This window comes from Rhincodon typus, chromosome 19 (genome assembly GCF_021869965.1).
Source record: "Rhincodon typus isolate 14 chromosome 19, sRhiTyp1.1, whole genome shotgun sequence".
NCBI classification, from domain to species: domain Eukaryota; kingdom Metazoa; phylum Chordata; class Chondrichthyes; order Orectolobiformes; family Rhincodontidae; genus Rhincodon; species Rhincodon typus.
Window position 1 is genome coordinate 9,664,572 of NC_063350.1, and position 22,475 is coordinate 9,687,046.

General features: G+C 44.6%; 1 protein-coding gene across 1 annotated transcript in view; it reads right to left on the reverse strand.

Moving 5' to 3' along the window:
- Positions 1-4,192: 4,192 nt before the first annotated feature.
- Positions 4,193-22,475, reverse strand: part of LOC109932249 (protein CBFA2T1-like) — a 77,946-nt gene continuing 59,663 nt past the window's right edge. The window contains exon 12 of the mRNA XM_048608529.1: positions 4,193-4,454. Coding sequence (XP_048464486.1) covers positions 4,193-4,454 — 262 coding nt within the window. The remainder of the gene's footprint in view (positions 4,455-22,475) is intronic.

Consider the following 22,475-nt stretch of genomic DNA (forward strand, 5'->3'; position numbering starts at 1 on the left):
ATATACACAGATACACACACACACACACACAGATATACACACACACAGATACAGACACACACACCACAGACACACACACACACACACACACACCATAGACACACACACCACAGACACACACACACCACAGACACACACCACAGACACACACACACCACAGACACACACAGATATACACACATACACACACATACACACACAGTGAGTAACTCACGTTCTGACTCCCCACTTGCCTGGATGAGTCCAACAACACTCAAGAATTTCAGCTGCCCTCCAGGGCAAAGCAGTCCTGCTTGATTGGCACTGAATCCATCACCTTGAACATTCACTCCCTCCACCAGCACTGCACAGTAGTAGCAGAGCGACCCAACTACAAGATGCACTGCAGTAACTCAGAAAGGCTTCTCTGTAAGAACCATCCAAACCACAATCTCAACCACAACCACACCTAGGAGGTCAGGCCAGCAGATACAAGGAAACACCACCACCTGCAAGTTCCCTCCAAGCCACACACCATCCTGACTTGGAAGTATATCAGCATTCCTTCAATGTCGGTGTGTCAAAATCCTGGAACTGCCTCCCTAAAGGCCCCATGTGTGTACCTACACCACACATACTGCAGGGGTTCAAGAAGACATCTCACCACCACCTTCTCAATGATAGTTTGGGATGGGCAATAAATGCTGGTCTAACCAGTGAGGGAATCAGGTCTTTAAAAGAAGTTTAGAATTTTGCTGAAAATATGATCTATTCTCTCAAAGCTCTCCATCTGGCACTCATTAGGCCAGAAGCAAGAGTACTCTTTGAAATTTGGCATTCTTGCCACTGTCCTGATGAGTGCAAGATGAAAAGCTTTGAGAGCCAGTCTCTTTCTGTCTGCAGTATGAAGGCAAATAGCGATCTGGAACCCTGTTACATCCAGATACTCTCAACTGTAGAAACTGAGGGAACATTTGGAATTTTCAAGACTGATAAGTTTGTTGGGTAACAGCATGGAACAAAGACACTTATGCTATTGGATGGTCAAGCATGTTAAAGGGATTGAATGATCTATTTCTGCTGCTAACGCTCTTATATCCCTGAAGAAATGGTGGCTCAATACCGAGGCTACAGTAATCCAGCCTGATTTCCTTTATGTCTATCCATAACCATGAACCATCTCCAACATGGCATCGAAGGTTAAAGTTGTCAACGTAAGATAGTCTCCAAGAAATTAAATCAGGCATTCTGATGAATCTTCTTTGTTCAACAAATGGCTATAATGCAGAACCTGCTGGTGTAGGGAGTGTTTGAAGTGACTAGTATTGATGGATTTAAGGGGAGGCTAGAAAAAAAGGGACTTACATTTACAGAGCGCCTTTCATGACTACCAGATGTTGCAAAGCTGACTAAAAGCTTTTGAAGTGTAGTTGCTGTGGTAATATGGGAAACGAGGCAGCCAATGTTAGAATAGAATACACAATTTCTGCAGTGCAGGGAGAAACCATTTGGCCCATCAATTCTGTACCAACCCTCCCATCCAAACCTAACCTCATAACCCTACATTTCCCATGGCCAGTCCATTTAGCCTGCACATCCCTGGACACTATGGGACAAGTTAGCATGACCAAACCACCTAACCTGCACATTTTTGGACTGTAGGAGGAAACCGGAGCACCTGGTGGGAACCCACACAGACACAGGGAGAATGTGCAAACAGATAGTCACTGGAGGGTGGAATCAAACCTGGCTCCCTCATGCTTGAGGCAGTAGTGCTAACCAATGGGCCATCATGCTGTTTGTACAGTAAATTCCCATAATCAGAAATGTGATCATGTCCTGATAATCTGTCTTCGTGATGTTGATTGAGGGTAAACATTGAATAAAAATTGCTAGCAACCGAACCAAATGCAAGAGAGAGAAGGGAGGAGCGAGTAATACTGATACAGTTGGACGAGGAAAGGCTGGTTGATTGAAGCCTGATCCCAGAATGGGCTGTATGGGCCGAGTGGTCTGTTTGTAGCTGGACTACTGGGATATGTGGAACAGATCCTTTTGCATATCCCATCCCCAACCAGGGAATGGGAGCAGAAACCTAGGACTAATTTGGCTTTGGAGAGATAGTAGGAACTGCCGATGCTGGAGAATCTAAGATAACAAGGTGTAGAGCTGGATGAACACAGCAGGCCAAGCAGCATCAGAGGAGCAGGAAGGCCGATGTTTCGGGTCTGGACCTTGTTATCACTAATTTGGCTTTGTTTCTCATGTCCCTCCTGACAACATCCAAACAGTGAGCATGGTACCTCCCAGGGTGCCCTGGCTGAAATCCAATGACAGTGCAGAGCAGGGACTGAGCCTGGGTTTGCCTTAGCTTTTAGAATTCCTGCTCATTTGCAGCGCGTTTCCAACAGCAGTGTGTAGAAATAATTTATTTTTCTGAAATCTGAAAGCCATAAATATTTACAACCCAGGAAGAAAACCCAAGAGCCCTCTCTCGGAGCCGTCAGCTGGACTGAGTCAATTTGTGGCTCTTCACACAAGAAACTCCAGTGATCGAGAGAGAATAGAAAGTACTCAAGCAGTTCATTCATTTTTTGTTGTTGCTGAGCCAGTTTCACAGGCAGCCAGGAGAACGATGCTGTCTGCAAATGAGGTTAATATGTTAAAGGGATCAACGTCTAGACTCCAGGGCTGATTGGCCAAGGCATTATAGAAGGGGGCATGTGTTTAGTGACATCATTTATCAACCAGGGCTTGGAATGATATGTATTTGTGACGAGGTAGACAGGGCCATCTGAAAACTGGTCATTTCGGCTACACGCAGGACCCATCTGGGCTCCATCTGCACTTCCTAATATTTACCGGGAAGGAGGAGGGGGAAAAATAGGGAATTTTTTTGGGGGGGAGAAAAAGAGACTGCAGTTTACTTCTCAATGGCTCACAGATGTGAGCCTGAACACATGCTCCGCATATGTAAGGCAGAAAACAGTGAAGCTGGTAACAAGACCGCATTGAGGAATGAAAGCGAGCGATGAGGAGCAAGACTCTCTCTCTTCCTTAGACATCTAGATATTCAGGGGAATATCTTTGACATTTTAAGGCAGCTCATTCTGCCTTCGGGGAGCCGACGGGGAGAAAGGTAAGCGTTCAAGCCTGCGGTCCTCCTGTGGGAATCTGCATTACCTCCTGACCGTTTCGAAATGCTTTTTGCACACAAGGAAAATTGCACAAATTTACCAGCAATTACCTGGACTTGTGAATAATACCGATGCAGGATTTGACGGAGTAGTCTCAAATTTGAACGCATGGCGGAGGCTGTCAAAGTACTCAAAATGATTCATTGTTGTTAGGCTGTTTTGTGTGTGTGTGTGTGAGATGCTAATTAAATCTCTCTGTATTCTAATCACTTGGTAGATGCAAAAGGGGAGGGAGGGGGTAGAGAAGAAAGGTTAATCCTATTCAGGATTGAATTTTTTTCTTCTTCTTCTGCGGATCCGTGCCTGAAGGAGCTGTACTTCAGGTGATTGTGCAAAGCTGTGTGTGTGTGTGTGTGTGTGTGGTTAGAGGGAGCTGTCCCCTCTATTTGTGTGAACCCTCCCGCTTCCCAGTGTCTCTGAGCAGCCGCCTGCGCCTTGTTCCTGTTTTGGGGCCGAGCTGAGTGTCAGTATCAGCGAGTAAATGGGGGTTGTGGAGGCTCAGGGGGCTCGGTGTGTAGACGGTACAGGGTGCCAGCTGTAACAGCAGCATTCCGGCGAATGGGATGCATTGCGTTTGGCGGATTTCTTGCCAAATTGTTGCAGTTTTCTCTGTGAGAGGCCAGTGCTGCCTGTTTGGTGGCTTGGGGTGGGGGGGGGTGTGTTCTCCTTGAACTGGATGGGTTTCCCCATCAAATGATAGATTCTGCCCTTGCAGAGTTGGCTCTTGCCTTGAGAGCAGATTGTGAGCTGTACCACATGAGTAGCAGTTACAGGTCAGTCGCTGATAACCGATAGCAGCACTGGGAGCAAGCTGAGGACAAGGAGTGCTTTGTAATTTCACTGCATCTCCCCACCAAGTGCTTGAACCGCACATTTCCCCTCTCCCTTTCCCCCCTTTGGAGTGGGTGTGGGGCTCTAGAACTCACTCGTGCTGTGAGCAGGATCATCGAAACTCACAGCGCTGCAGGCCATTCGGTCCATTCTGGGTATGCTGGCTGTTTGAGGAGCAGTCGTGTTTAGTCCCACATCTGCACTTTCCATCCATAATCCTGACGTTCCACATCCTCAGCACCGTCCAACTCCCACAGAGCACTATTTATAGCATCGTCTTCCACCAGCTTTTCAAGCGTAACATTCAAAATGCTGATAACCGAGACTGGTGGACTTTCTCCTCGTCTACTCATCTCCAATGTAGTTTGAACCCATTTCGAGAGCCCCTTGCTTTTGCGCTGTTGATTCGGGGTTGGGTTGTACAGAGGACCAGAGGTGTAGTCCTTTCTGCAACAATAACGACAAACATCTTTTACAATCTCAGAATGCCCCAGAGCACCCTACATTGAGGTACCATTTGGAGTGTCATCACTGTATCACAAAGGAGTCACCTTTTGTGTACAGCAAGATCCCACAAACAACAATGTGGGAACAGTCAGACAATCTTTTTATTCACCCTTTCAAAGAGGAACTTGAATATAACTGGCAAGGCCCAGCATTTGCTCCCCATCACTAATTCCCATTGAACTGAGTGGCTTGCTGCATTATTTCAGAGAGCGGTGAAGAGTCAGCCACGTTGCTGTAGGTCTGGAGTCAACCAGGGCAGAAAAGAGCGGCAGCTTTCTCTTAAGCAAATCAGGCAGGCTTTTAATAACAATTCATAATGGCTTCACAATTGCTGTGATTTGCATCCTGTCCCAGAGTTTAGGCATTGATTTGAAATTCCACCAGCTGTGATTATGCAATGTAAACCTACAACCTAAGGGCATGGGATGTTCTGGACGACCAGGCCAGTACCATTCTGACTATGCCACCGCCATCCCCCCCCAGGGCTGTGATGGTTGAGATTTTCGTTGAAGACAAGGTGCCTCTGACAGCACAGTCCTGCCTCAGTACTGCATCGGTCTGCCAGCCTCAATTTTCTTTGTACACACCTCTGCACACAGACTCAGTCAGATTGCTTCCCTGGTATGTACTCAGCATGGAGCTCACCAGTGTTTTATGACTGAGCCGAAGCATTAATTACAATAACAACAATGGCAGTGCAATGTGTAGCAGCTAATGCCATGTTCCTTTGCAAGCGTTTGCTTTCAGTTGATTAAATATGCCAATGAAAACCTTTCCTAAAGTGTGTGCAGCAACATCTAAATGATCCTCCACAGGCAGTGTCAGAGTTGCTACAAATTACCTTGATTCTTCCATTCTTCACATTGCAACCCCTCAAGAAAGTGTTGACAAGTAGATAATGAGACTTGATGCCAAAAGTAATGACCCATCTCAGAATGACGAGAGGAGCGTTGCAAATGGGGCAAGTGGCAGGAGAATGGGGTTGAGAAACATATCAGCCATGTCTGAATGGCAGAGCATACTCGATGGGCCGAATGGCCTAATTTTGCTCCTGTACCTTACGATCTAATGGTATGAGCTTCCCCCCACCCCCTTCAGGCTATCAGTGAGTGGGCCATTGCAGAGTTAACAAGCTTGTTGTCTTATCAAGTCAGGAGAGGTTTGTCTATACAATCCATATCACGGTAAATGTAGTCCACATAATTTTCAACACATCTGGACATTGCTGGTAAGAAGGTGCTAGATGCCTTGCAGCAGAGTGTCAGGATGGCTAGCACTCTTGTATTGCAAGGAGCATCAAGAAGAGCTAATCAGTGAAGATTTAATGGCCTTTCTTGTCACCATGGCCTTAACTCCTTGTTCCCAATCTTCAGTCTAAACCCATCCTAGAATATCACATCAGATCTCCTGGGTCATGCATAATGGTGCCAGTCTCAACCTTCTAATTAAATGAGTCAACATGAATTAGATGCACCCTTTCCTGTATGACTATAATTTCTGTGACTGGCTAAATGGAATAGTCTCCATTAATGCAATAAATTTTGTTTAATACATTCTCAGGATGTGGGTAAAGCCGGCTTAGGGCCCTTCTGTGGTAACCCTGAGAAAATGGCCGCCTTCATGTAACCCCTTTACCTGGAGTTACACTGAATTGACAGCACAGAAAACAGGCCATTTGGCCCAACAGGCCCTTGCTAGTGTACTCCCACCCATACTTCCCATAATCCTATCAGATTATCCGTTCCCCACATTCCCCATTATGTGTCAATCATTAGAACTGGAGACTTTTCTTTCCCCACTCACATTACTTGGGCATCTCTGGCTAGGCCAGAATTTATTCCTATCCCGATATGCCCAGAGGCAGTTGAGTCACATGTTGGCCAGACCAGGTAAGGTTGACAGGTATCCTTCCCTAAAGGGCATAATTCAGCCAGATGGGTTTTTCATGACAACTAACAATGGTTTCATTGTTATCATTAGACCCTCAATGCCCTTCTCCCATCAAACTCACATTCCACCACCTGTTTTGTCAGGATTTGTACCCAGGTCTCCAGAATATTAGCCGAGTTTCCAGATTAATAGTCTAGTGATAATACCACTGGGCCATTGCTTCCCCTGTGAGGTATGGTAGCACTGGAGTCCCATAATGGCAAGTTTCTTTTCTTCAAGGATGCCGATGCTTTTTTTTTCCCAACAATCTGGCTGCTTCATGGTCACTTGTACTGATACAAGCTTTTTAAATTTCAAAGTTGACATAAACCAAGCTACAGTGTCCCCATTATGTGGTGGATCTTGATTTTGTAGAATAGTGTAATATGAGCAATAATTAATAGGGAGCTTGTTTACCGACTCCTCTCGTTTTATTTCCATTGAAGCCAATTTTCTATTGTCTACAGTTGCTCAAACTGCGCTGCCTCCACCCAGTAGAAATTCAGAAAGACTTCTACTTATGTAACTTCATTCATAACAGTCATTGGTGTACTTTTAGAGTGAATCATAGTTGTAGTGTAGGAAAGAACAGCCAATTTGTGCGCAGCAAGCTCCCACAAACAGCAATGAAGAGATAAACACTTACCATGATGATAGCTGTGGAATAAATATTGGCCACCATTGGTGACCCTGCTTGCAATTGCTTAGACTCCAAGCCCAGGAATTTCATTACTGCACCACTCCAACCCTCTGCCCCACTTTACGACATTCCTTAAAACCTACCTCCTTGATCACATTTTTGGCTCCCTTACCTAATATCCCCATATGTGGTTGGGTGTCATATTTTGCTCGGTAATTAATCCTTTTGGGTGCTTTGGGACATTTGATGACATTAAAAGTTCTGTATAAATGAAACTTTTTCAGTTGCACCTCTGAACTGTCAAAAGTGCTAACTTCACCATTTATCAACATTGAGCTGAACGGAGTCTTGGTGCCTCTAACTCCTGCTGTGTTTATGTCAGCACTGTTGGCTTTCAATGCAGCGATTCAGTTGGTGGCACAGTCAGCAGTGAACAGAGGTGTTTTGGTGAAGAATGTGACAGTGTGGATTCACATACCGTGGCCTTGACAAGTCTATGGTCTAACGCCATGACACAGATCCTTTAGCATTGCTGATGTTGTTACTTTGAGTGTGTACAAGAAATAACATGCCACTTCCAGCACTTGGTTTTAGTGGAAGCAAGTCAATGACCTTTTAATAGCCTTTACCCTGTTCTACTGCAGACTGGACTCCAATGCAAAGCCTCTTGTCAAATGTTATTGATCTGAGGAGGCTTCCACTCTAATATCTATTACTTACTTACTGCTTTGCACTTTTAAAACCTCCTTTTATTCCATCTCTATAATGTTGTCCATTCCTCCTCGTTACCAGCAGATTCACGCATTCAAGTGGTCTCCTTGTTGGTTCCTTCACCCTCCCTTCTCTGGTAACTTCAACCTGCCCTGAACTCCATCACACCTATGATGCCCCCTATCCTTCGCCCATAATCTGTGTCGTTTGGCACCTTATAATTCAACTATTACATTTAAAATTCTGATCTTCGACTCTTCCTTCCTGATTTGGCAGTCATATTCCTCATGCTTGTGTGTGAAGCCTTGGAAATGTTTTGAGAAAAACTCTTCACCGTGACTATCTATTTGCATGTTGGTCTATGTATCATAATCTTGTGGATCTCCATGAATATTTAAAAGAAAACCAAATATGATTATTTTTCTGATGATTTTGATACTTCTGATATAAGGCATCTGATATCTCACCCTAAAAGGAGGGTGAAATGGTATGGTGATTAAGACAAATAAAAAGCATCTACAAATTCTTTCAAATTAATTTCAGTACATTGCCAGCGCAGCTCCCTTGTTCTACAGATATCAAAAGAAGGCAGTGCACATACTTTACATAGTTAACAGAAAGTTTTTTTTCTTTTCTTTTCCTTACCAGTACGTTGCTGTAGTACAATGGCTGTGCTACTCTGCTAGCAATCCAAGGCCCTGGACTATTGATGTCGAGTATGTGAGTTAACATTCCACCACAATACAGTCGATATTCAAATTCTCAAGCTGCTATGAATTCAGTTTGAAAAATCAATTGAAGTAATCATGAAGCTGTGGGACCACCCCTGTCCATTACAGACCCTGACACCTGCCTAAGGCTGAGCCAGACTGTTCACAATCCTTGATCCAGAGATGAGCTTCCCTCATGCATATTCATGCCACCATCGGGACTGCCTACCTCTGTCTGTAACATTCCTGTAGCGTCCCTTACCTCTACTTATCTGCTGCTGAAATCCAAAACTCCACCCCACGTGCTCTAAATTAGGAGCATGGAAAATGGGAGCAGGAATAGGCCATTCAACCCAATGAGCCTGCTATGCTGTGCAATATAATCATGAAGCTAAATGTCCTTTTTCCACTTTGTCCCCATGTTCTTTGAGCCCTTTAGCCCTAAGAGCTACGTCCAAAGGTACTTTAAAGTCAGCACAGTCTCACCAGACCAAAGGACTGCTCTGTTATTAGAGAGCGAGATGACTGGTGGTGGTTTAACCTGAGGGTCACCGTGCCTCAGACGAGGAGAGAAGTTGAGAAGGTTCATGGTAGCCACAGCTGGTGTGGGAATTGAACCCATGCTGTTGGCATCACTCTGCATTGCAAACCAGCTATTCAGCCAACTGAGCTAACCAGTTAGAGAGAAATTGTTTCAATCGGAGAAGGATGATGATTTAACACGTGACAAAAAGGGGGAGTTTTGGAGCATTTTAAGAGCAGTAATCTGCACGGCTGCGTAGGAAGTGCAGGAGAGTAGAATAATTGAATAACCTTTTAACAAAACCTGATGGATTGAATGGCCTCCTTCTGTGCTGTGTCATTTTCTGACTTGCCTAACTAGCCAGCAACTGCCTTTCAGAAACTAAAAGAACTGCGGATGCTGTGAATCAGGAACAAAAACAAAGTTGCTGGAAAAGCTCAGCAGGTCTGGCAGCGTCTGTGAAGAAAAAACAGAGTTAACATTTTGGGTCCGGTGACGGAGGAAGTGTCTGAGGAAGGGTCACTGGACCCGAAACGTCAACTCTGTTTTTCCTTCACAGATGCTGCCAGACCTGCTGCGCTTTTCCAGCAACTTTATTTTTGTGCCTTTCAGAAATTACTGGCTTTATGTGAAGTACTGTGGGTTTACAATGTAAGTGCAAGTCTTTCTCTCCTGGTTCAGACCCCTAGCTGTGCAGGGTGTCATTTGGATAACAGTACCCTGAGGTTGATATGTTTTTTGCGAATGATGGGCATGGCCACAAGATGTAGGAGTACTAGTCCTGTGAGTGATAATTGGAAGAATGCGAGCAGGCTCCCTCTCAGTTGTATTTTGCCTTCTACTGCTCTGTTGTCTAATGGGGAATGGAGCAGGTTTGATGGGAGACAGCAAACATTTTCCTGGGTTTAATTGTCCCATCAGCAATTGGAAAATCACTGGGCTGGATGCTAGAATTGCAAGTGTACTGTTAATAAAATCTGTTTACTTTTTCCAGATGTTGCCATTTCACTTTATCTCTTTTCATGTTTGTTTTTCCTCAATATTGTAATGTTTTCTTTTTTTTTGTTTAAAACAAATCGATACGTATTATACTTGGGCTCAAGCAAATTTGTAATTACTGTTCTGTGCAAATAGTGCTCTCTGAGTTTAGCTGTGGGAGACTTTCTGCTTATTCTGAATTCACTGAGTTGCCAACACAGGCTGGATGTATTCTGGGTCTGGTGTCAGTGGAAGTGACAACTGTGAAAGCTGGAAGTGTAATCCGAGAAGTTTGTAATGCACATGGCGGGGCCTGCCTTGCCTTCCCGATCCTGTCCTTTACCACTTGGTGCTACAGTTAGGATGTTTCTCTCCACACTCCCTTTGCCACTGATGTTACAATGACATAATGGCACACATGCACAGACAGACACCTAGCAAACCAGGAAACAGAAGCAATCCCACTTCCCCGAATGCACTCTTTATCCACTGGGAGATTCATAGCAATCCCAGTAGACTTCCTGCTGGTTGTTAGCCATCCAATTTGGTATCTCTCCTACTTTGGGGGAAGGAAATGGGATAGCGTAGAATCCCTACAGTGTGGAAGCAGTACATTCGGCCCATACCAACCCTCTAAAGAGCATGCCATCTAGACCCACGCCCTTACTTCCCTATGGCTAATCCGTCTAGCCTGTACATTACAGGGAAACTTAAGCACTGCCAACTGACCTATCTTCAGGCTGGGAGGAAACCAGAGCACCCACAGACATGGGAGAATGTGCAAACTGCACATAGACAGTCTCCCAAGGGTGGAATCGAACCCAGGTTCCTGGTGTTGTGAGGCAGCAGTGCTAACCACTGAGCCACCATGCCACCTCATCTCCATACTTGAACTGCTTAGTGAGCCACGTTAGGTAAAGGACAAGATTGAATGAAGGGGGAAGGCAAGAAAACAAAGCCAGCAAAGTCTGTTCACTGGTTTTGTGTCCCAGTTACACAGGATATAGAGCTCATAGGCAGGTCAGGCAGGCAAAATGGTGTCGAACAGTGTAGGTGTTTACTTTCCACACGTCCTTCCTGGTACCCTCTTCATCAAACCCAGACAGAATATCCTTTCATTCTTCGCTCCTTCATGTGTTTATCTGCTGTCCCCTTAAGAGTCCTCTGCATTGTTCACATCACCCAGTCCATGTAATAGTGATTTCCTTATTCTAACAGCCCTTTGGAGGATCATTAATGAGAAGGCTGTATTTAAGATATTAGGAGCAGGAGAAGAACATGGAGCTTATTCCTCATTTGTTCAGATCCTGGCTGATTTGTGCCTCATCTGCTTTTGTTCCATCTTCCCTGATCCTTTACTGATCAAAAATTGACCTCAGTTTAGAAATGTAATTTAACTCAGCAACCACATATTTTGAGAGAAAGGGTTCTAGATTTTTGCGACCCTTTGTGTGAGTTTTTTTAAAATTTCACTGCAAAATGGCCCAACTCTAATTTTAAAATGGTGTCCTTCCCTGGATTTCCCCTCTAAGAGGCAATATTGCTCAAAAAAGGACACATTTTGTCAAAACCTTTTGTCTTGCACTCATCAGGACATTTTGCAAGAACACCAGTTTAAGGGGAACAACATTTTTATACAGCACAAGAAGAATAAAGTGCTTAAATAAATTCTTCTCATACAGTACAAAAATATGGTTCTCTTTACATTGATATTCTTGCAAATTGTCCTGATGAGTGCAACGTGAAAGCATCAAACAAATATGTATTTTTCAGTTATACTCAAGTTCTGTATACCAAATGACCATGAGGGGAAACGCCTCTATTTATGCTAGTAAATCCCCTTAACATTTTAAACACGTCAGTGAGATAATCTCCACTGTTCCATACTTCAGGAAGTATCAAACAAGTTCATACAACCTATTATAATTCGTCCTTTTAGACTCAGTATCTTCTAGAGATTCTGCACTATACCCGCTCCTAGGCCTATACATGCTTTCTAAAGGTGTGCTTTCTAAAGCTGAACACAATATTCTTGGTTGGAGTTTGACAAGGGCACTATACAACAAAACCGTGGCCAAATGCTAGCTTGTACCTGCTGCCTTTGCTAAGAAAACAAGGAAAGAGGGTACTCAATACCAACACCAGCACCAAACTGTGTTAATGCGACATTATTATAGTTGGCCTGCTGTGTTCATCCAGCTCTACACCTTGTTATCTCAGTGTCTGTTCTTTGTTTGTGTTAGACAATTTATATCATTCTATAATAACATTTTTGATATAGCAACCCAAATATTTTCTTAAAGTCATTTTGATCGATTTCCCAATGTTAATGGTTCCTTTGAAACATTGAAGGATCAGGATTCAGTTCCACATTATCACCAAAAATTAGATCTGTTCTTCCTGTGTAACATCCTACCTGTTTTGTTGAAGTCCATCCATTAATTTTTGAGATGCATTGTTTGCAGACAGACTGAAGGGCAAACAAGTTATCTCCACATTTAGTAGAAGAGGTAAAACAGACTTGAATTTACGTAGCACTTCGAATCCCTACAGTGTGGAAGCAGGCTATTCGGGCCATCAAGTCTACACCAACCCTTCAAAAAGTGTCACACCCAGACCCACCCCAAAACTGTGTTTCCCATGGCTAACACACCTAGCCTGCACAATTTAGCATGGCCAATCCACCTAATCTGCATATCTTTGGACTGTGGGAGGAAACTGGAGCAAACCTGTACAGACATGGGGAGAATGTGCAAACTGCATGTGGACAGTCACCCGAGGGTGGAATCAAACCCAGGTCCCTGGGACTGTGAGGCAGCAGTGCTAACCACTGAGCCACTGTGCTGCCCCAGCAATGTTTCAAAATGCTTTATAGCCAATGATGTAGCTTTTTTGATGTGTAATCACTGTCAAGATTGTAAACACATTTTCTGTAGAGAATTCCCACAAATAGCAATGTGATCATCAGTTTTTGTGACATTGATTCAGGGTGTAATTATTCCTACTCTTCTTTGAAATAGCACCAGGGATCTTTTCACACAGACTGTGTTGGGAGAAGAGTCTTAGTTCATCATTTCACCCGAAGGGCAACACTCCAACATTTATTGGCAGACTGCCTTCCAATCCTAAATCCCTAGAGTAGGGATTGAACCTTCTACCTGTGGCTTATACAGGGGGGAAAGATGAGAATGCTATCGGTGAGCCACAACTGCCATTGTAGTCATCGATATGGAAAGCTGAAAGTTAATTGTTGGGTTAGGTGACCCCAGTGAAGAAATGGGGAGGGGAGAGATTACACAGTAGTAGGACAGCTGGTTTAGGCTGCAGTTTGCTAGATTATCGAGTGTAACTGTATTGAGAGCCCCCACTCACGATTGTGTTGCAGTGATCCCTAGCACAAAGAAAGAAGTTGTATTTACATAGAATCGAATAGCAATTTATTGTCACTTGTATTTATGAGTAGACAATGAGTTGTGTATAAGATGCTGAAATTCAGCACCATTTTTATTACAGAAATTATAAAAAGACATAATTAGGACAAAGTTCATCTTTTGTTCCCTCCACAGCTCCTAGGTTTCATAACCTCAGGATGTCACAAAATGTTTTGTAGTCAACGAAGTGCTTTTCAAGCGGAGTTGTAATTTAGGAAATGTAGCAGCTAGCTTGTGTACAGCAAGCTCCCACAGACAGCAATGTGACCATGACCGGATAATCTATCTTAATGATAATACAATGAAACAAAGAGCTGCAGATGCTGGAAATCTGTAACAAAAGCACAAACTGCTGGAGGGAGCAGGGTTCTGAAGAAGGGTCCACTGGACTCCAGATGTTAGCTCTGTTTCTCTCTCCACAGATGCTGCCAGACCTGCTGAGTTTCTCCAGCCTTTCTGTTTCTGTTTTTAATCACGTTGGGCCCGAGGGAAATATTGGCATCATAGAAAGGGGAAGATCAATCATTGCTCCCTGCTGATTCCCATCCAGCAGAGTAACCTCAATTTCATTCTTAATGTCATATTTGACCTTTAGATGACCCGTCATGCATTCCATCGATAGGACTGCCTATTTCCATCTCCATATTTCTCCACCTCAATCCTGCATAAGGCTATTACTGCTGGAAATCTTGTTTCTGCCTTCCTTATCTCTAGACTCAACTATTTGAAAGCACTCCCAGCTGGCCTTCCACAGTCTACTCTCCATGAACTTGGGGTCACCCAAAATGCTACTGCCCATGTCTTAATTTGGAGCAAGTCCCAAAGAGAGATTGGTGACTGTATGTTCACTGACCTACAATGGTTCCTAGTCAAGGAAGGTCAGGATTTTAAAATTCTAACGCTTCAATTCATCTCTTCCCGTTGCCTCACACTGCGCCCCCTCCCACCCTCAATCTCTGTCATCTCCTCTGAGGTATCTGCACTCCACTAATTCTGGCCCCTTGTGCATCACCAGTTGTTTTTACCCCACCAGTGGTGGCTGTGCCATGAGTAACATAGCTCCCCCCTCGCTCACACTTCCTGTCTTAAAGACACCCCTTAAAAGTTTCCTGCTTATAGACCATAAGACATACGAGCAGAAGTAGGCCATTCAGCCCATTGAGTAGCTCTGCCATTCAATACTACGATGGCTGATCCGATCATCCTCAACTCCACTTTCCTGCCTTTCCCCCATAACCCTTGATTCCCTTACTGATTAAAAATCTATGTCAACCTTGAATATGCTTAATATCCAAGTCTTAACAACCATCTGTGGTAAATAATTTCACAGATTGACTACCCCCTGAAAGAAAAGAAGTCCTGATCATCTCTGTCGCAAGTATAGGGCAACCTCTTTCTTCTGGTTTCTTGATCAAGCTTTTGGTCCTAATATCTCCTTATGTAATGCAGTGTCATGCGTACAGTCAGCCTGGGCGCTTGCATGATCTCGAGTTGTTGATGGAAGATGAAACCTGCTGCAGCATGGCCCTCCCTCAGTGCTAGGAATGTCAACCTGGATATTGTATACATGTGGTTGGCGACAATGTGAGGTAGGCATGAGTCTGCAATGTGCCATCTTCTGTGATTGGACTGCATGGCAGTGCTGGGTGACAAATAGCCACGTGGAGGAGAGACTGGGAGTCACCACCTTTCACTATGCCATGCCCCACAAAGACAGCGGGGACAGGAAATGAGGGTTGGGAGGAATATCCTGTAGACACGGCTGTACAGAATAGGGTATTGTTTAATAATATTAATTTTATGGTGGGTGTCTGTGAAATGAGGCCATGCTGATTGACAGAAGGTGTGCTGCTGCATTGAATCTGATTGCAGCATAACAGATTGTGAGTGAGGGTGTCCTGTTTTTGTTTAGGCATTGAGCTGCTATTTGCATTTTCAATGTAAAGTATGGTCCTGTTTACCATCTGTCGCTTTGCTCTGATCCCAGGCTGCAGGGCCGTTCAGAAATGTTTAATTTTTTTAATTATCTCCCATTGCTTCTTAATGTTGAATTTTGTGTGAGCATTGTACAACTGGAAAGGCAATGGTGGGCAGGGAGTGAAGTTTGTGGAAGAGCTCCTACAGCATTGAACTCGTAAATGGGATAGCTGAGAGCTCATTATTTTGCAAAATGATTTTTGATTTTTTTTTGTTGCTGATTGTGTTTTGTATTTGCCATGCTGAAATTTTTTTATAATGTCAGTTGTTGGGGTGAGAATATATTTTCCAAAAATTGTGTGTTTGTGAGTGAGATAGAGCAATTGGTGTCTATATGATACTTCTGTATGCAAGATTAAGTGTATATGAGATAGCAAGAACTGCCGATGCTGGAGTCAGCGTCAATACAGTGTAGAGCTGGAGGAACACAGCAGGCCAGGCAGCATCAGAGGAACAGGTGAGTCCACGTTTCGAGTTTACACCTTTCATCAGAACACAAGAATTCTGATGAAAGGGTCCTGACCTGAAATGTCAACTTTCCTACTCTGATGCTGCTTAACCTGCTGTGTTCCTCCAGCTCCACACTGTATTAAGTGTATATGATCTTTGCGTGTCTATATGCAATTATGTATAAATGGTATGTGAGTGTATGATGTTTGGGTGTACATGTATGCACCATTATGTAAATATGGTACGTGTGTGTGTGTGTGTGTGTGTGTGTGTGTGTGTGTGTGTGTTTGTGTACATCTAGGTAGCTTTTAGAACTGATTTTTGAAGTTGAGCAGAGAACAAAACAGGATTATGAAGTGGGTTTAACAGGAGTATGGTTGTGATGGTGAAAGGTTCTGTTGCTTGCGCTGGACCAGAGAAAGCGAGATCCCCAGTAGGTGAGGAGAAGAGAAAGCGAGATCCCCAGTAGGTGAGGAGAAGAGAAAGCGAGATCCCCAGTAGGTGAGGAGAAGAGAAAGCGAGATCCCCAGTAGGTGAGAAGAAGAGAAAGTGAGATCCCCAGTGAATCAGGACTGGAGGAAGTAGATCGCCAACGTATCAGTGAAGGAGAAGGGAATTCTCAGTCGATCAGGAGCAGAAGGTAGAGGATCCCCAGTGGGTTAGGGCAGCAAAAAAAGAATCCCAGTAGGTCAAAAGGAAGAGGAAATTTCAGGAGTAGGTCAGAGTCAACAGAGGAAAGAATGAAAGCTGCAATAAGGGGTTGGGGGAGACAACTGATGTCTCAGACATGGATAGCAGGACTGTTGACAAACCAAAGCACTCACCTTCCTGAGATAGAGAGGAAGAAAGCAGAATGAACTCCCCAAGAACGAGAGCATCTGGTTCACTGTTCTGTATCAAAATACCAGTCACTGGAGACTCATTGCAAAGCAGCAATGCATTAGGAAGGGGAGTTTCAGATGATAGAAGCACTTGAATTGGTTTCTGAATATTTAACCCACAAGACCACCCTTGCATAGTTGGTCTTTATTATTTGTAGATCTTGGGATGATGGCGTCTGATAATTGATGCATCTGATGTTATTCTCTGCTTATGTTAGCCAAAAGTGTAAGCATTTTTCTTTCTTTCCGAAGCTAAAGAATAGAGTGAGGATTTCAGGCAAAAACATTTGCTCCTATTATCTCACTGTACCATTTCATGACTATAATTTATTGTCAATAGAGATTCAAAGAAACTTATAAAATTCTGCAGCATTTTGTCGGGGAGGAATTGCTTCCATTAGTAGGAGGGTTGGCAACCAGTGGGCACATCCAGAATAATTGACGGGAAGGAGAAATGAGCAGATTTGATTTATGGTATGGAAAACATTACCTGAAAGGTGCAAACACATGCAAAGGCGACTTTTCAAAAGTGAACCGGCAAAAGGTTGAAAGGGAAACCAGAATTGCCAAGTCATTGGGAAAGGGCAGAGGGGCAGATCTAATTGGGTAGCTCTTCAAGAAAGAGTGTTTTCTGGCATGAGAACTGAATGGCCTCCTTTGTCACTGCATTGCCCCATGGAGTGACCGTTGTTTCATGGCAATGTTGCTGCACAAGGTGCTAACGCCCTGGGGACGGGAGGTCAAATCCCATAACAGCTGTCGCAATTTAAGTTGAATTAATAATTCATTGCTCAGGATTGGTGGGTATGAGACCATTATCAACTACGCTGAGACCCCCAACTGGTTGTTTAATGCCCTTTCAAGAAAGAAATCTGCCATCCTTATGTGATCTGGCCTGTGTGTGACTCCAGACCCACGGCAATGTGGTTAGCTGTCCTCAGAAATGGCCTAGCAAGCCACTCACTTCAAGGGCATTTAGGGATGGGCAACAAATGCTGGTCTTATCAGAGACACCCACATCCCGTGAAAGGTTGGTAAGTCCCTTTTCCAAATCCTTAATCTTAGCTCAGGCTCTGCCAACCCATCAACCCAACACTTGCTGGTTTACGTTGGCTCCCAGTCCAGAAAAGCCTCAGTTTTGAAATTTCCATCTTTGTTTTCCGATGCCTCCATGGCCTTGCCCTCCTTATTTCTTTTAATTGTTTGTTTCATCCAGACTCCTCCAATAATGGTTTCTTGTTTCCTCCATTTTCATTGCTCCCCGCTTCAATCTACGTGGGCCTGAAACACTGGAACACCCTTGTCACCTTCATCAGTGTTCTTCAAAGCTACCACTTGAACTTCGAAGCATTTAAAAAAAAAATTCAAGGGATTTGGACATCTCTGACATTGCCCATTAGAAGGTGATGGCCAGCTGCCTTCTTGAACTGCTGCAGTCCTTAGTTTCAGGGATACAAACATATGCTCCTTAAATGAAAGGAATTTCAGGATCTTGACCCAGCGACAGTGAAGAAATGGCAATATGTTTCTAAGTCAGGATGTGTGTGGGCTGGAGGGAAGCTTCCACAGAGTGGGCTTCCCATACATTTGCTGCCCTTGTCTTTCTAGGTGGTAGAGGTCATGTGTTTGAAAGGTGCTGTTGAAGGAGCTTTGGTGGATTGCTACAGTGTGCCTTGTGAATGGTACACACTGCTGCCATTGTGGTTGAGAGAGTGAGTGTTGAAGGTACTGAATGGGATGCCAGTCAAGGCGGCACCTGTGTCCTGGAAGGTGTCCAATTTCTTGAGTGTTGTTGGAGCTCTACCTATCAAGGAGAATGGGGATTATCCCATCACACTCCTGACTTTAGCCTTCCAGATGGTGGACAGACTTTAAGGAGACAGGAGGCAAGTTACTCCCCATTGGATTCCCAGCCTCTGACCTGCTGTTGGAACCATTGTATTTATGTGGTGAGTCCAGTTCGGTTTCTGGTTAATGGTTACCCCTCGGATGTTGATAGTGGGCCATTCAGTGATGGTAATGCCATTGAATATGAAAGGGAGATGGTTAGATTGTCTCTTGTTGGAAATGGCCATTCTGTTGAACTTGTGTGGCGTGAATGTTATTTACAGTCATAGAGATATACAGCGTGGAAATAGGCCAACTCGTCCATTCCAACCAGGTTTCCTAAACTGACCTAGTCCTATTTGCCTGCTTTTGGCCCATATCCTGTAAACCTTTCCCATCCATGCACCTGTCCAAATGCCTTTTAGATGTTGTAACTGTACTCGCATGTACCACTTTCCCTGATTGCGCATTCCATATACGCGCCGCCCCCTGTGTGTGTATACGCGCCGCCCCCTGTGTGTGTATACGGACCGCCCCCTATGTGTGTATACTTGTTGGCCCAAACCTGGATGTTGTTTGGATCTTGCTACATATGGACACAGGCTGCTTCAGTCCCGAAGGAACATTAAGTGCATTGAAGCACCTTCTGCTACGTAGAATTCTCTATACAAATAATGTTTGCTCTTCTCATATCGATTTATCTTTAACTTACTTTTAACTCATTGAAGGTAATTTCCTCTGGATCTAGTTTACAGCAATGACATTTTGCAGCGTGGAAGAAGGCCCTTCGGCCCAACATGTCAATGCCAGTCATCAAGCCTCCATTTATTCTAATCCTATTTTCCAGCACTGGGCAAATAACCTTGCATATTCATTGAAACATAAGTCCGTAAGACATAGGAACAGGAGTAGGCTGTTCAGCTCCTTGAGCCTGCTCTATCAATCATAAGGATCACGGCTGATCTGACATTCCTCACGTCTACTTTCCTGCCCTTTCCCTGTGATCCTTGATTCCCCGACTGATCCAAACAGTTCTGAAGAAGGGTCCCGACCTGAAATAACAAGGTGTAGAGCTGGATGAACGCAGCAGGCCAAGCAGCATCAGAGGAGCAGGAAGGCTGACGTTTCGGGCCTAGCTCTACACCTTGAAATCTCAGATTCTCCAGCATCTGCAGTTCCTACTATCTCCAGACCTGAAATGTCAGCTTTCCTGCTCCTCTGATACTGCCTGGCCTGCTGTGTTTCTCCAGCTCCACACTGTGTTATCTCTAGTTCTTATCCCTTGATCCTCTGTATTTCCTATTGGTCCTACCATTCAACATGTACTCTCTTGCTATGTTAATCCTCCCAAAATGCATCACGTTGCACTTTTCATGATTAAATTCCATTTGCCATTGTTCTGCCTGTCTGACCAGCCCGTCCATACTGTCCTGTAACCTCAGGCTTTCCTCTGTGTCATTTATCACATCTCCTGCTTCTGTATCATCTGCGGCCTTACCAATCAAATCTCCTACACATTCTCGAATTTCTGCATGAGGGGCAACTTTTTTACACAATGAATAGTACGTGTGTGGAATGAACTGCCAGAGGAAGTGGGGTGGATATAGGTACAGTTACAACGTTTAAAAGACATTTGGATAAGTTCATGAACAGGAACAGTTTGGAGGGATGTGGGCCAAATGCAGGCAGCTGGGACTAGTTTAGTTTGGGATCATGGTCAGTATGGATGAGCTGGATGAAAGCTCCATACTCCATGCTGTATGACTTTATGATTCTATGACTCCAGGAACAGTACTAAACTGGCCAGCAGTCAGAATCCAGCTATTCTATCGTTCGTGATGGCTGTAGCAGTGTGACCAGACACTGAAAGACCGTGGAGGAAAACCCAGGATTGACAGGAAACAATAAATATTCAGCAAAGTTTCACCCCAAGCTGCAAAGCCTGTACCTTTAAGCAATTGAAACCAGCCCAGGAGATCACCAGGACAAAGAGTGTCATCTGTGAAAAATTGAGCATGTCTCTTTGGTTTCACAGCCAGCATGTATCCACATGGCTAATTTTCATGTGCAATTTGGAATGACGGCAGACTGATCTCTCACTGGGGACCATCTTGGTCATGTCTAATCCTGATCTCACCTGATGTCTGCACAGGCATTTCCCTGCAGTGTAAGGTTTTCCCTTCCCCCTCTCCCTCTGGGGGACCTGGACTCTTTCATCTCGGAAAGTCACCAGCAAAGAACCTCCTGAGTGCTGAGGTGAAACAGAGGTAGATAGATGGGTGTGTACAGTTCCAAGGAGCGTTCTCTCACTCTCTCTCGCTCTCTCTCTATCTCTCTCTCACACACACACACAAACACCCACTCTCCCTCTCTGTCTCTCTCTCTCTCACACACACAGTCTCTCTCTCACACACACACATACGCACTCTCACACACACATGCACACACTCTCACACACACATTCTGTCTCTCTCTCTCTCTCTCTCACACACACACACACACTCTGTCTCTCACACACTCACTCTGTCTCACACACACACTCTCTCTTGCCCACGTGCACACACCCACACACACACCTACCCATACACACACACGCTCTCACTCCCACACCCAGACACACACACCCACACCCAGACACACACACCCACACCCAGACACACACACCCACACACCCAGACACACACGCTCTCACTCACTCACTCTCCCAGACACACACACACACACTCTCCCAGACACACACACACTCTCCCAGACACACACCCAGACGCACACACTCACTCACTCACACACTCTCTCACACCCAGACACACACCCAGACACTCTCTCTCACACACACACACACACACACACACACACATAGTACTTTGCTGAGCCTTTATGTCTTCGATTGCTTGCAGTCCCGGTGATGTCACTGGTTGGAACCCACATCCACAGTGTGCAGTTGCAATGTTAACATCCTCTGGCATTACTCCCAAGAAGAGTCTGAACTGGGCAACGAGCCAAATGGCATCCTCCACAGTGAGTGAGGATTTCTCTTGTTGAACCGAGAGCTAATTACAGGGCTAATTACTCCACTGAAGTGGGATCCGATACACAAATGGGAGAAGGTGGGGGTTGGGGAGGGGTGTACGGGGGTCCATCAAAACAACAACAACAACAGGAGCATTTTTAACATGTGAAACATCCCCAGGTGCTACACAGGAGCATTCTCCTTATTCTATCAATGGGATGTGGGCATCACCTGCTGGCCCCATGTACATTGCCCGTTGCTAATTGTCTTTGAGAAGGTGGCAGTGCGCTGCCTTCTCGAACCAATGCAGCCCCAAACAGAGTGAGCCACATAAGGAGGCATTTAGGGCTGATGACGGGTTTGGCAAAAAGTGAATTGGTGTTACAGAGCTTCTTAAAGACAGATAGGTAGGGAGGGAAATCCAGATTGTTCGGGCCGTAGCCTTGTCTGCGATCAGTTTAAATGTTCATCTAAACATAAGTCCATAAGAAATAGGAACAGGAGTAGGCTGTTCAGCCCCTCGAACCTGCTCCACCATTCAACAGGATCATGGCTGATCTGGCATTGCTCATGTCCACTTTCCTGCCCTTTCCCTGCAATCCTTCATTTCCTCGACTGATCCAAACAGCTCTTATCCTTTAATCCTCCTACGGTCCTACCTTTATTAGTCCTTCCAAAATGCATCACCTCACACTTGGCCACCCATTGTTGATCAATGAAAATCAAAGATGCCAATGTGACTGGAATTCACTGAACACAGAAATCTCAATTTTAATTGGATGCTGAACTTCTTTACAAGAGAAACTGAAAAGTAAGGATAAAAACCAAAACAACTGCGGGTTCTGTAAATCAGGAACAAAAACAAAGTTGCTGGAAAAGCTCAGCAGGTCTGGT